The sequence below is a fragment of the Athene noctua genome, chromosome 2 (assembly GCF_965140245.1).
Source record: "Athene noctua chromosome 2, bAthNoc1.hap1.1, whole genome shotgun sequence".
NCBI classification, from domain to species: Eukaryota; Metazoa; Chordata; class Aves; order Strigiformes; family Strigidae; genus Athene; species Athene noctua.
The window spans coordinates 149090964-149106597 of record NC_134038.1 but is presented as its reverse complement, the minus strand read 5'-3'; the positions used below and the strand labels follow the sequence as shown (position 1 = coordinate 149106597).

At 37.2% G+C, this 15634-nt stretch overlaps 1 protein-coding gene across 4 annotated transcripts in view; it reads right to left on the bottom strand.

The window, feature by feature from the left end:
• ANO10 (anoctamin 10) overlaps positions 1 to 15634 on the bottom strand; it is a 120262-nt gene that overhangs the window by 27882 nt on the left and 76746 nt on the right. For 3 of the 4 annotated variants that reach the window (XM_074898106.1, XM_074898108.1, XM_074898107.1), the window contains one exon: positions 12985 to 13101. In XM_074898106.1, coding sequence (XP_074754207.1) covers positions 12985 to 13101 — 117 coding nt within the window. Of the gene's footprint in view, positions 1 to 12984; positions 13102 to 15634 lie in introns of those variants that run through there. The other variant, XR_012633065.1, reaches the window with a different exon arrangement.

Genomic DNA, 15634 nt, shown 5'->3' with positions numbered 1-15634 from the left:
GCATGCCTAGAAACACAGTCAGAGAATACAAGATAATTTGACCTAAAAAAGCTAAGAGGCTTTGGGCATTAAAGCAGACTCTGAAATGTTTATCTTAGTGCAACAGTTTTGCCCTCAAAGCTACCCAGCATGATTAATGTTTGCTGGAAAACGTTATGCACACAACATATGCGTAGGAAGAACTTTTAAATGCATCTACTCCAGGGAAAGCATCTGCCTACATTCAGCTGAACTTTTTAAAACTGCCTATTGTGACTATAAAGATGCCTTTAAGAAAATAAAGGCATAGAGTAGTTACAAAGGAAAGATGTAACTCAACTGTTAGGCAGAAAGCATGGGGTGCAGAAATCTGGCTATGCACTATGGAGGTGCTGACCAGAACTCCCTAAGTAAAATGCCCCCCTTGAAACACAGGAGAACCCAAAACAGCAGAAAGATCCAACCTCTTAGTATTTCCGAGCACTCCTACCATGAAACAAATGCTTGACCCTTTTACACATAAATGCCTCTAGTAAGAAAGCCAATATAGCTAACTACTAATGTAATAGTTACTTTAAATTTATAATAATTAAATTAAAATTATATAAAATTGTATTGTGTATCTAGAAAAGTGTCACACATGAAAATAACTAGATATTTATTAAGCAATATAAACCCATTCCTCATCAGTGAGATATTTTCTTCTTCTATAAAGCTAACAGAGTTTAGAAGATGGACTTCTAAGTGTCCCAGTCCCAAGTGACAGACGTCACCTTAGCTATTTTAAGAAACTAAAAAATGTCACTTGCTATGTCGTGTCATAACTGCTTGATACACTTCAAAGACACAACAGGCTATGAGATCAACCACCACCAACTCCTGCACATCTCATCTAATGGCAACTACCAAACTGACAGTTCTTAGACTTTCCAGTCTGTGGCAGATTAAACAATTTTCCATGAGAAAAGGACAGGAAAGTACACAGAGAGCCTAATATCCTCCCTACGGTGGCAAGGAACAGATTAGGTAAATTGATTCACATACCATACCATAGTGGAAGACCAGAAACTACAAAAACCTCGCCAACTTCAATCTTTCCAAATCTGGTAATCAGTCTGGCTTTTATTGTGTTAGCAAAATGTTCACCTGGCCTCCATGAAAGAGGACACTCTGCACCCATTCACGTTATTTGACTGTCTATACATAGAGGGAAAAAAAGAGTTAGCTAAAGCCCTGAAGCACATACACTAATTGACGTAAAGCAAATTTGCAAGCATCATTAATAACCTAGAAGCAAATCAGGCCATTGTGTTTTCCACAAAGTCCATGAAATAAAATTATGGCAACACAAATTCACAGATTCCAGAAGCCAAACCATTACCTCCATGGTAATTCAGCCAAATACCTTTTCTCATATGTAAAAGCTGAAGAATTTTTCCACCAAACCTGATTAGAATATATTAAGACATCTGCAAATAATCAGCCCATGTCCTAAGCACCTAAAATATTGAGTTGTAGGACTTCTTGATGAAGGACACTGTGGACCCTAAAGCTAAAAATGGTTCAAAGGTAGACAGACCAGCATGGAACAGAAAATCACTGAAGATAACTAAATACAAAGAAACTGCATCTGGCTTTGAAAAGTCAGGTGGAAAAAGTAGGAGAGTTTTAGGAGAAACCTAGTTGCCATGCATTCCTGCTCTTTCTTAGACATCTGTTTGTGGCTGCTGGTAGAGATGACATACCATCTTTGATAAAAGTTTGCTTTGTCCCTGATACACTCAATTTCTAATCTGGACCAACATTCACCTATTTTCACAGATACAAAATTGTGCCTCCTTCAGGCAACGTCTAATTTCAGCCACTGGGCCACATTACGCTTATATCAGGAAGGTTAAAAAGTCTTCCACTATCCTTCCATGCACTAGTAAATACATATGTACATAACAAGGCATCTCTCAATCCTTTTCTTGACAAGCTAAATAAATTGAGTCTTACAAGACTCACGTCACTAAATAATCTCCCCTATATCACGGCAGTAAAGGTTACAAACTGCTGGTTCAGAATGTCACATAACTCAAGAGAATCCTCTGTACATGTATTAAAAAGAACTGCTGATACTGAGACAAAATGTGTATAAATCTACCTATGGTAGATACAGACTTCTTCCCACACACATCTTAAATGTGCACTAGCCAGAAAAACTATCAGAGCTTAATCTCTGCAGACCTCCCCATCTTCACCTTCTGCATTCTTGGTATGGCATCACAGCTCCTTTCTAATTTCCTAATCTCATTTAACAGATTAAAAAAGGCTGAAACCAAGTTCCTCTGGGAATACAAGTGCTACCAGTCCCTTCCTAAGGAAGCTATCAGGTTGCTTTGGTGGGGCATACACATGAAATGGAAAGGAAATCAACTTAAAACTTCTGACTGATACCCCAATGCTTGCTTCTAAGTGACTCAACACAGGGTCATGGTTCTGTTGCCTGATGTGGCATGGGTAGAGAAGGGGCCCCAATCTCCCTTTCCCTTCACACACAGAGGCCATCTCTGCGCCTTCCTCAGACACTGGACAACCTGTCATGCTCTGTTAAGGGATCAAAATTTCTCATCATTTGCCACTTTCACTTCAGTCAAGTAGTGCCCATCACTAAACAACGTATCTCCACCATGGTTATATAATAATTAGTGAAAATATTACTTTCTTTACAATATCTACGAAATACAAAGACTAGATTTTGCTGGTGCTGCCTTGCCACACGTGTATATTCAATTTGGAGTCAGAGAACCTACTTCTCTACTAATAGCAGAAGTGGGGCTTTCTGATTTTTACACATGCATGGAATGTTTTCACAAACATAAGTCTCACATACAGTTCACTATGTTCCAGAATACAAATAATGAGTTTTGTTTATTTTAATCTTCTAAAGCAAATGGAAGAAAACCCCAAAAAGCTCTCTGACAAACTGTCACTCTGGAGAAAGTGTTTATCTTAAAAATATGACCTTTCCTAGTGCACAAAGCGCTTCAGCTGTACCAACCAGCTCAACATGGGGATGTTGGGCTAGATGACTTCCAGCTGTCCCTTCCAAACTGTGCCAGTCTATGATTCTGTGAAATCACAAATTCTTAAAGGTCATGTTTAAATGTAGTCTACGTATCAGTCCAGATGTTGGTAAAGGGCAAAGTTATTTAAGACATCATAGCAAAGCTCCTTATATTATGGATACAGCAAGTCTTAAAAAATGGGTGTTGACACAGAACACATTTTCTAATTATCTATGAATAAGTGGCTGGTTTCTATTCTGGTACAGTAGAGATACGTATGTCAGACATGATTACCTTTCAGCTAATACAGATAAACATATGAAGAGTTTGAAGAAGGCTTCTAATGCACTGAAGTTAAAACAAATAAAACCACCTTTGCTGGACCAAGCTGCTTCACATTTGTCTGTTTACTTAGAAGGTTTTCCTCAGCACAAATTTTACTACATTCAAATTTGTGAATTATCACTGATGTTGATAAGCAGCAAAAGAGAGCAAGTGGACAAAAGTGATCTGCCAATAACATGCACAAATTGCAAGAAAGTAAATGAAATATGAATTGTTAATTTGTTCTAGAAAATTATGAGTGGCACAAAAATCCCAAGCCAAAACCCAAATGCTGCCATATGTTGTCCTGCTTGTGAGACCTCAGTGGCTCCTAGGGGACAGTAATCTGACTAAGAGTCAATCACTTGCACTGCCTGCCAGGCAGGTGTCCTCACTAAGATGGCTCAAGTGCCAGAGGCATGCAAAGCCCAAAACTTCCTGCAATGCAGCCTTTCTCTGCCTAGCTTTGGGGAGAATGAAGAGCAACAATTTCACTCATCCTCAACTACAATTAGATGAGAGGATGAGGGAGTCGAAAGTTAGTGCTTTAAGATAATTCATTGCTAACGCTGAAAGGTTTTACAGAAAAAAAAAAGTCATCTTAATGGACATTACTAGTGTAGACCTAACTGCACAAATTGTTGCTACTTCTGGGACAGGGATCCAAGCCATGCAGGATAGGGTCCAGTCTGTGATGGTTGAGGGAATATTCTCTGCAATAAAAAAATCCCTTATCAGATTGAATCTTGAGCCATACGTGCAGCAGAAAGGAAAGGCAGTGCTGGGAGTGAATTCAGTTGGGGACAGATCAAAATGTTTGTAGAGCAGTCTCTTACTTTGCAACGCAGTCCATGACTGTGCTGAGGGATTTTGCTGTCTCTTGTGAAGCAAAACGTTAAGCAAAAATGTTCTGTATCTGTGTATACACTGGTGGCACTGACTATGCCTGTTTTATTTGTACATAGCTATGATTATAAAAAAAGCTGGGGCCTACCCATGAAAATACTGCACCTCTAACTTACACACGCAGGCCAACAACACAATTGAAAAATAGGGAAAACAACATAGAATGATCATTAAAAGTGTTATGAAAAATCACTCTTCTCAATACACTTTCAATTATAGCAACTCTTTAGATGCTGGGGGAAGTACAGAATTAGATACTTGAAAATGCAAGAAGCAATGGTCCGTGAAACCACCTTTACAAAGTACTCCATGATGAAAGTTTGAAAACTATTTGCGTAAGGCCTATTCTAGCATACCAAAAGCATGTGCTACTGAAGTCATATACAATATCACAGTATTCATGAACACTGTGCAATTTAAACAAAATTTACATGTATAAGCCACTTATTTTTAGGTTATTCAGACAAGCAATTACATCTCATTTCAGAAGAAAAATTATCAATCCATATATGTAGCAAGGACTTGCCTATTTGGCACGTGTCTTACCCACCTCACTGAAATCGCACATATACACTGAGTGCTATTTCTCATACAACAAAAACCATGAATATTCAAGGCAGCATAAGTAGGCACAGAGATTTTTTTCAAGTTCAAAATGAATAAAACCTCAGTGGCTATGTAGGCAACATATATATATATTAGATACTTGTTCATAGAATCACCATGATCAGGCTGCACAGCATGCGCAGACTCAGTCATGGTGCAGGTGTTATCAACATGGGGATAAAACAGAATTTTAAATTTTTGTCTCTTTTTCAGGAACTCTGTTGGTTCCTGCTTTTTGATCTCCAGTTAGCCTCAGAAAGAGTCCTCCCTGAAGACAAGATGACAGAAATTTTCTTGAAGGGGGTGGGGGAGTAATCATGTAATATTTAAACATCTAAAATTTGACTGAAATAATTTCTGAAAAGTTGAGATATATCCTATTTGCTGTCTTCCTGGTCATAGAGAAAGCTTTCCAGAGTCAAGTTCAATTATTTTGATTAAGCTAGCACTTCCTTTAAAGGCTTATTGTTCTCACTGGGATCTTTTGAGGTGTCATAGGGAAAAGGATATTTAAAATGTGAGAGGCCTGTAGGACTCCACAGCTGCTTGCAACAAATAATACTTTATCACCAAGTTCTATTCAGTTCTACAAAGAAAATTTCATTATCAAATAATGGTAAGTGTAATCTTATGGGACTCTTTTCATTTGAAAGAATTTTAACAAGACAAGAGATTTCATTTTTTGTCTCCCTCTAGTCCTTCCCCTCCTCACTAACAAGTGAAACCATTTAGAAGTCTATAACTACAGACACATGAATGACCTGTTGAAAGCTGGTTACCAGAGTTCCTGAAATCAAATCTCACTGTGCACTTTACTCTCATTTGTATGGGAAGTGGAATAGCCCCTTCCTTTGCATTCAAACCAGTGCACATATAATTGGGATCCCCTCTGGGTTCTGAAAGTATGAAAACCTGATGTACCTGCAGTATTCCTGCAGTACAATTTAAACCTAGTTTTTATCCTAACACCTTACTCCAGGTTTCCTTGTTGAGATCGTATCTTGTCAATGATCTGGGATGTCTGGCAAAAAAAGAGCACCGAACTGACTGATGTTGATTCCACCACCAGGCTCTAGGTGAGGATTTGAGAAAGGTAAAATGGGTTATCTTTCCAGAGAGACTCAGCTGTTATGGAAACATAACTTGATGGATAATTTTACCCCTGGCAATAGTCACAGAGAATGAATGGATTGTTGGAAAAGAAAACTACACCTGCTGGAAAGTTGGTGCATTGTTTGTTTCTGTTCCCCTTAAGAGCATGCAAAAGTATCAGCTACCATCACATTATACTCATACATATTGAAAAGTTTATATTTATACTGTTAGCTTGCAAGGGTCCTGTATTTAAATGTTTAACTTCTCTGCAAGCCAGGCAGACTTGCTGTCGTCTCACCTTCAGTTGAAGAGTCACAAATGGGGACACAAATGCCTTTTTGCCAAATTAATGGGCTTGTGATTTTACTTTTTTTTTCTTAAAGGATCATCATTTATTTGGTTTTGCTAACACTTTTATATTGAAAGTCATTTTCAGAAACCTACTTCCAAGAAAGGTCCATTATTAAAGGACGTCATGTTTAAAATGCACTGGCAAAACTATGTTTGAACACAATCTCTTCTCCTATGACTGGGTACAAGTCTTTCTATGCTTTAAAAACTGTGTTTTGAAGACATAATGAATCTTACTTGCACTGTATTCCCGCAGCTACCGAACACATGCAAATGTTATATTGACATGTCTGAAAGTATTCTGACTATTCTCTAGGGAAAAACTGCATCTGTAAAGTTGAATTAACAGGTTTGGATTCTTGAAAAAAAACTTACAGCAAACAACAATGATTAGTACTGGTTCTGTTTTAACATCACCCATGAGTTATATCTGATTACACAAACCAGTAGAGCCTATCAAAAAAGCACAGGGACACATTTTTGCTGAAAAAAAAGAGGTTTTGTTAAAAATACTTTTTTTTTCTTTAGAAACAATACTATTTTTCAGGATTTTTTGTGGTCAAAACATAAAGCAAGTGTTTTATTTAAACTCATTCTGTTTTAACCTAAATTCAGTGTTTGAGCTCAAGTTTCACCAGTCTTTTCTATAGGTTGTTTTGCAAATCTTTAATTATTTGAATGAAATTTTTTCATTTCAGCTACTTTCCTCCTGTCTGACCACAGCCTTGTTTTTGCTCAGCATTGCCAACAAGCACAGAACAAACTTCTGCTTTCATTATTGGGTGTTTTGAGGGTAGTCCTGAAACTACAGATAGTCCTTTTCTGAGCCCTCTGAATGAGGCACAAATCCACTAAGTTTGTTTCAGCCTCAAAAAAAAATGTCTTCAGTTCCCATTTCACAAGATAAATAATCACGGAGTTAATAACTAACAACTCGTGCTCTCCCAATGTTAAATGGTTAAAAAAACCCCAAGATCCTGTTCTGTTCCTTCCCCTGCCAAAAAAGAAGGGTTCGTTCTGAGGCTCACTAGTTCTAGCAGCTCTATCAGCCCATCACACCTATTACTGTATTCTGAGATACATGGCATGTTAGCAAATAGAAAATCTCTGCAGGAACAACAGCCTGAAGAGGTGCAAGGAGCAAGCATAAATGCTGCCCAGTGCAGAAGACCCTTAAGTTAGCAGAATCTCTTTGTTTTGCTACAGAGAGCTCTTCTCAGTGAGGCTGAGCACTTGTAACAGGACAGGGGCCACCCAAACTTGGTGCATTTCTTCTGGAAATCATATGATTAGTGCTAGTGGATATTATTCTAGGGGGAAACAGCAAGGTGCAGCCATTTTCATAGTCAGAATCTAGAAAGTTTTGCATTATTAGAGCTGCTGCAGTGCAGTGAATTGCAATGCTAAAGCACTGAAAGTACTTGAAGCAGATCTTTTTTTACTGGAGAGAACAGCAACTTTTACATGCCAAAATACCTGTGGAAGGAGGGAGAAAGAGTTTAAATTTTCCATATGACTGCACCTAGGCAAACAGATACCTGCCTCTTTCTGTCATTGTCACCACCCCCTTCAAAAAGAAACTAATGAATGCACTATCATGTCTTGAATAAGTTTTTGGTCAATCAAGACAATGCAGAGATCTGTCACAGCATTCTTCATTCCTTGCATTTCCTGCAGAGGGAACTGAGGCAACAGACCTGTTTTTCAGGAAATGGATGACATTGCTGTAGAGATCCTAGAGAATGTTGCACCTACTGTTGCTTTGGAAAACTTGTTATTCTGCTGGAAATCATTAAGAAGAAGCAGTGCTGACCTACAAACCCCTAAATGTCACTCTAAAGCAACTGAAACAGTTGTTTATGGATATTCAGCCTATACCACTGTCACTAAGCTGTTGTACGTAGATAGTACAACCACCATGGGAGACACTGTATGGAAGATCAAAAGGTCTTTCTCCACTTGGCCCAGGCTGAATGACTACATTGCTCTATCTCACTCTGAAAAGAAATACACCAGGGAGGACAAAGGAGGCATATTTCCATGGCTGGTGTTCAATAAGCTTGACCCTTTTCATTAATGGCAGTTGAAAAAGGATAACAACTGTCCATCAGCTGACAATGCCCTTTGCTCATGAGCATGTTATCTATCTGGAGTCTCTTTCTGGTGGAACATTTACAGATGAACACCAGATATCCAACAGATGGACACACTTACTTAGAGCAAGCACTGAAAGGCTTCACTTATCAGAAGGAAAAGGCATTCCTCTTAAAAGATACTGGCCACCGATGACTGGAACACTGAGAAAACAAGCCAGAGCACAGGGATGACAAGATGTTTATAGCCTAGGTCCCCTTGGAGGTAAGGGTTAGGGGTGGGGAGGGAGCTGGGAAGGGATGACAGAACAAAAAGTCCTCCACATCTGCATTTCTGTTCCAGCTATGGACAGGTTTATTTCCTCTGTATTTCCTCTGAAAAAGCAAACTCTTGCACTAAAATTTATTTCTCTATTGTTGCTATCAGGGCTACATTTATTCTGCTGAGATAGTGAGTGAGATGCTATAAGGAAAAAAAAAATCTTTATCCAGTTTATATAATTCAGATTTTTTAATGCAAAAGTACCATAAAAACCACCAGCATTTTTATATCAAAAAGCTTTTGTTTTCAGAGGTCATAGTGATGCTGTCTGGGTAGTTGCACATTGTGAAAAGATACAGGATTCCCCAGCATTTAAAACTTGAATTTTCCTTGAAAAATGGCTAGTAGTTGTACATCATGTTGGAGCTGCTACTCTCTGTATTTCACATTCAGAAAATAATTGCACGAATAGTGATTTTCCCCCAATTTGTCTCTAATTTGCCTTGCTTGGGTCTAGTTTGAGTGCAGAACGAAGGTATTAATTTGATGTTTGCCTCAACTGGACAAAGGTAATACTGGGAAGATCTCATAATACCTGAAAACATTACTTTAATCTCATCCACAAAATGCAAGTTATGCTGTTTAATCTGTGGTTATCTTGTGCTTCTGGAACATAGACCTTTTTATAAGGATAGACTGCTGACCCATCTCCAACCATGAGAGCCTTTTGCCTATTCACTAAGCTTTGATCTGTCCAGAAGCTAAAATGCTTATCAGTGTAGTTTTCATTGTCATTGCCCCCAAAACACTAGATAGTGTCCTCACACTTTACAGCAATGGTCCTCACCTACACCTATCGTAATTCCTGAACCACTGAAGAATTAACTGACTGTGCTCTTGATGCTTGCAGGCACACCTATACCTGGTGTCTCTCTTCCTTAAAATAGGAACTAGACCAAAGAGCATGGCATGCTTCCACACTTGCAAGAAACAGATGCAACAGAGCAGAGTATTGCAAAGAAGCAAAGGGAGTCTCAGGCACCTAACCCTCCTTTACTAGTTAGCTGCTTCCCTAAGAGGGATCACGATGTTCACCAGCAAAGTGTACAGCAGGCAGTACCCATTTCTAGTTGCTCAGCATCCAGGCTTCCTTCCAGGTGACAAACAAACTGGCAATACTTTAGGGAACATGAATGGAATTGTTCCTGCTCCTCTTCCAAAAATCTTGGTCCACATTCTCTTAAATTCTTTATTAAAGAGTTCATATTAATTTATTCTCTACCCCAACCCCTCAGCCTCCTCTACCATTCTTTATACTGAAGGACATCAGGGAAACCTGAAGCAAAGTCTACAGATATAGCACATTCCCCAGTTTGGATCCAGAAAGATTAAGGTATTTTGTCTTGAGTTACGTCAACAAACTTTGTTATGATACTTCGAGTGTATCATAACCAAGTCTTTTTAAAACAGATCAAATTATTACAACACATTCAACAATCTTTCAACAGTCCTAACAAACTATGTAAAGAAGTGTTTCAAAAAAACATTTCAGAACTTCCTAAAAACTTTTTTTAAAGTTTGAGAACTTCAAAACAAAACTATCATTCCAATATAAAACGATTTTTTTTTTTTTAAGTTACGTCATTTTTCATCCTGTAGGATATTTTAACAAGCTCTAATGATGATCGTTCATCTCTATTAGGAGCTGAGACACTGTATTCCATAACATCTCTTGCAAATAGACACTAACTCAGTCTTCAAATGGATTTGAACACAGAATAGTCACAGTCCCACTGTACTAGATTAAAAGCCAATTAGCTTAGCATTAATGAAAGTGTAAAGGTGCTCATGCTGTATGAAGTTAAAGATCCCAATAAGCAATACAACTGTTCAAAGCAGCTGTACTGGGAGATTTTCTCTCCATGAACTATGTATGGAGCCTAATAATCTATTTTGGCATCTTACAGCATCTTAGATAGTGTTAATACCCTTCTACTAGCTACATCCCAGGACAGCAGTACTCTATCTAAAAGCTCATGGTAAAATACAACAGCATGCGTGTCTGGACAGCATCAAGAAGGGAACGTGATACATACTTGCACAAATGTATATAAACCAGTTTCTCTGTAACATGTGATCCCACAACACATTTGCCCCAGACTTCAGTGTCCATTTTGAGGGACTTTGTTGCTGTTTTTTTCTTGAAAGATATACAGCATAAATTACCACTATAATTCTCGGTACCAAGAGAAAGAACTAGAAAATGTGCTTCTAAAATAAATGCTTTGGGACGTTTTTGCATTGCCAATGTGTTACTTCTAAATGCAGGTATTTTTCACTCAAAATAACTAAGGCAGCAGAAAAAAGCACCCAAATTTCAACATGTCTATGGGATACAAAGCACAGTATCAATCAGAGGAAATCTAAGAAGGTGATGGTAGACACTTGGTATTTAAAGTACCTACTAAGGCACCTGAAGATCAGCCAATATTCTTCCTGGGTCCTGCAGGAAGCCTGAAAGTATTAGGTGAGAACTGCCAGGCTTCTAGTTCTTACTGAAATTCATACTCAATGTTTTCACCACTGAATTAATGAAACAGCCCTGAAGAACCAGGAATCAGGCATGTATTATCATAGGGAATCCACAGATGCAAGGATAGGAAATAAAGTCCTAACTACTGACATGCACGCTCATAGTGAAAGACTGTTTATATTCCGGTTAGCACATTATAACCAAAGGTGACTATATTGACCTGAGCTTCAGGTTCCAGCGGATGACCTAGTTTTGCCTGTCTACAAAATGAAAACAGAGAATGAACAACTAAAATAGAAATTTAGTCCTGTTCCTTTTATTATTATCTAAAAAGTACACAAGATCCATGACCAGCTCCTGGTAACTTCACACTGATATACTAGAAGAAGGTAAAATAAAACTATCAGGCATTCAATTCAATTGTAATTTGGATTTGGTTTGTTATGGCTGATTGTGGAAGACAGTGCTGACCTCAATAGCAATGTTCCAGTATCACACAAAACTGTGGAGTTCAAACTAGAAAAGGCAGTGTATTGTTTAGAGGCTGTTTGTCCAGAATTAAAAGATCATTTTCTCACATGCAGCTATAGCAGATGCTTTAAAAAGTAACCTCCCATTCTACACAAAAAACACAGCATAGAGGAGGCTACATATCTGTATGTGGAGCACACAAAGAATATGTTCATGTAAAAACCAGTGTGAAAAATATCTGAGCTAACATTGAACAGATGAACCAGTCTCTGCAGCTCCATGCTGGGTTTTGGGTTGGTTTTTTTTTTTTTTGATATGTAAGCTAGCTTAGAAATCCTATCTAGCACGGTACAGTCAAAAATTCCTAATGATTGCTGCCACTGCAAAACCAGCTCTGTAGAATCTCTGTATCCTACTGAAACTAATCCCATATGATTCTTCATCTTACGATCACCAATGGAATCATTTGTTAAAACAGAAATTTTCAGCAGAAAAATCTGGTTCCTTATTTTCCTAAATTGCTTATATTGTAAAATATACCTTATTTATGCAATAAAATAAGAATATTTTATGGACAGTAAAATAAGGCAACATTACCATTCCCTCACACATAGTTCTCAACACAATTATTTCAAACATGTTCAGACTGTTTATAATTTCTGTTAATATTAGAACCAAGTTAACTGTTGATTTGTGATGGTATTTCAGCAATGAAAAAAATCCTAGTGTTGCAACAATAAGCACTTCCAGAGGATCAAATGAGGTTTCATAAAGCCCAGTGTCCTTTAGAAGTGACAATATAAACAAAGTATGTTTGCACACACAAACACAACAGACATAAGTTGCTACATTACTAGCCATACCAGCAATTTCAGGCTGTCTGAAAAGAAAGGCCATTTTTCCCGGTGTTGACTCACATACATTGGTGATTGAAAGGACAGACGGATCTGTTAAAACTTCCAGCTCTCTGCTCCACTTCTTAAGCAGTGATGGATTAACAGAAAATGAAGCAGTATCTGAAATGCTACAGTTTACAGCTCAATATGTAGAAGTAAACCAGTGCTGTTTTCTATTTATTTAATACTCTTGTGCTGTACACTGTACTACCAGTGACGCTTTAACACCCCACTCTGTCACCACAACCTATGGGGTAGAGATGGAACAGTTTTAGCTAGCTAACCTTAATACAGTGTAAACAGGACTTTCAAAACCCTGGGATTTATGTGTTTATTCAGCTAAAACAAAAGCTGAATCTCCCTAGTTTCCTTCAGGCCATCAATGCTTTTCACTGTTCTACATGTCAGTTGCTCTTACCTGTTGTTTGAGAGCCTCTAGAGATTCAAATTCCAATTTGGCTAGTTTTATCTGGATATCTCTTGGTTTATCCGGAATTACAAATGCCATGATAAACTTTATTGCTAGTAGCAAGTGCTGGAAAAAAAGTAAAAAGAAAAATATTGTTTCTATAGAGTTTGAAGCATGGAGAGAACAGCATAATACTATTTCCAAATGTTAGTAATAGAGGTATAAGCAATTCTTTTTTGTGACATGTACAACACAGCATACTATAACCACACCGAGCCTCTGCTACACTATACTTTTTTCTATTTACAGCCATTCATAATTCGAATTTAGTTTGGCTTATTTTCATAATAACCCTATTTTTACTAGGTACTATAAATTTCTAATTCAATTTTGTATTTGTGATTCCAGATAACATAATAGCTTTTAAAACATATCACTGGTGCACAGAAAATTAATTACAGCACCCATCATGTGTAGTTTCATAGTGAAATTTTTACATATATATACACACATGTAAATATAATTCCACATAAATAGATTCAATTGTAACAACATATGTGCATGCACACACATACATATGTAGTGATACAAATGAAACAAGCACATTGGAAAACATTATCACAGAACTTCTGCATTGGACAAGTTACTGAAAACTGAAAGCACTCCTGAGAAAGCATCAGGAGAGAACAAAACTAAATAAAATATGACCTTTAAAGAAGAGGCACACTCATAAACAGAAACTTGCCAGTAAATGGAGAATCACTCCACATATAAGATGCCAAATTAGTCATAATTTATCACAAAGTATTATCATCTTAAAGAGAAAACAAGCATGAAGTTCTGTTGAATCAGCCTTTAAATTTCACTTAAACGTGCACCATTCCCCTCATCTCACAAAACCAAGTATGAAACTGTGGCATCAGCGGCTTTGTTTCTGCATTTATGTCAACTATAACTATAATCTAAACAAGAATCATTAAATCTTACCAAGGGCTGAGCTAAGAGTATGCTGCATGTTTGCAAGCAGGAACTTGCTCCTAGCTGAGAAAACCTTGATCAATATAAGGCATGTGCTTAACTTTAAGCACGTGTGAGCTCCACTGACACAATGATACTCATAGACATGTTTAAATTTAGCTTGTATGTCCAAGCTACTTATCAAATTTCCTTTACTTTTTTAATAAATAGAACAGATCAGTACTCCTTTCTGAAATATATTTTGCTGAAATGTATGATCTTAATGCACTTGGGCACATGAACAATGTAACAGACCAAAACCCCCTGAGATCCTGGAATTATGGGAACAAGAAGCTAGCAAAACCACTACAGACTTCACAGAAGTGGTGGTGAAACTCTAAATAAGCCAATTCCAATAAGTAAGAGCTAAAGCAAGAAATCAGATAATAGCAACAAGAGAACAAACAGTCATACATGAAATTATTTTTTTAAAATGTATTACAGAAAACTAGTTAGTGGGTCTAGGAAACAAACAGTGCAAGGAATAATACTTTAAGAGGTGATAGGAAGGCTAAAAGTTAATGCAACGCTAATACATCATCAATGAAAACCTGAACACAGATTAAGAGGCTAATGAAGCAATTAGCATGTCTGCTGTGTAATGCAATCGGTAATACCACATTATTATAAAAAATGTCAACAGTAAAACATTCTTCCACTCATACAAATTTTATTTTCCCATTCAACTTAGTGTTTGCTAGTAAGGAACTTGCAAAAAAAACCAAATTACAGCTAACAATGTTGGTTTATGATAGAAATATGTAACAACAAAACATGTTTCAACTAGAATTGGAGGAATCTCTTACATGGAAAAAGGTAGAATATTGAAGACAATAATAAAAAAATATACTCCTATGCAGAGTATAAGGAGTATTTTTTTTATTACTGGTTTAACAGAAGTCATATGGAATCACAGGTTGAAGGGGAATAACTAATTTACAGATAAAATTTTAGTTTGGAAACAGGAAAATAAGATGACCAAATTTGGAGTAACTCAAAACCAGGTAACAGGATTAGAGCAAAATCTTACATTTAAGGCAAAAGACTGACAGAACTAGCGAAACTGAGGGATTTGCACAGGGATATTTGAAAAGTTACAGTGAATGTTTCAGCTGAAAAAAGATTCAGCATTACACAATGTAGCTTCCAGCTGCTCGAAGTCCTTTGGACTGGGGTTCATCTCACTTTGCTAACAAAAGAGGAAGAAAAAACCCCTTTTTTTTTGGTCCTATTAAAGAGAAAGAATCAAATTATGGAACTGTAATTGTTCAGCCACTGGCTCTTGAAAAGCCTCAAAAACATACACCGAGCTAGTAACTGTATACAGAGACCTCAAAATAGTTGCAAATCCAAACAATTTTTTAAGAAAATAAATCAAAATAAATTCAGGGAAATGTAAATAATATTATGGAGGACAGAGACTAATTTTTTTCTCATTTTTGATAGGGGTGAGGAAGGAATAAAGGAGACATCTAGGGAAACCAGAAATAAAACCAACAAAAATGCTGCAGTTAATCTTAAAAAACACTGTAATTTTAAAAATAGATTTAGAAGGACAGCGTGTTTTAACTACTTCACCATGTGAAGACCTTTATTGCTGTATCAACTAACCAGAGCTCAACAGTTCAGCAGTATTCCAGAG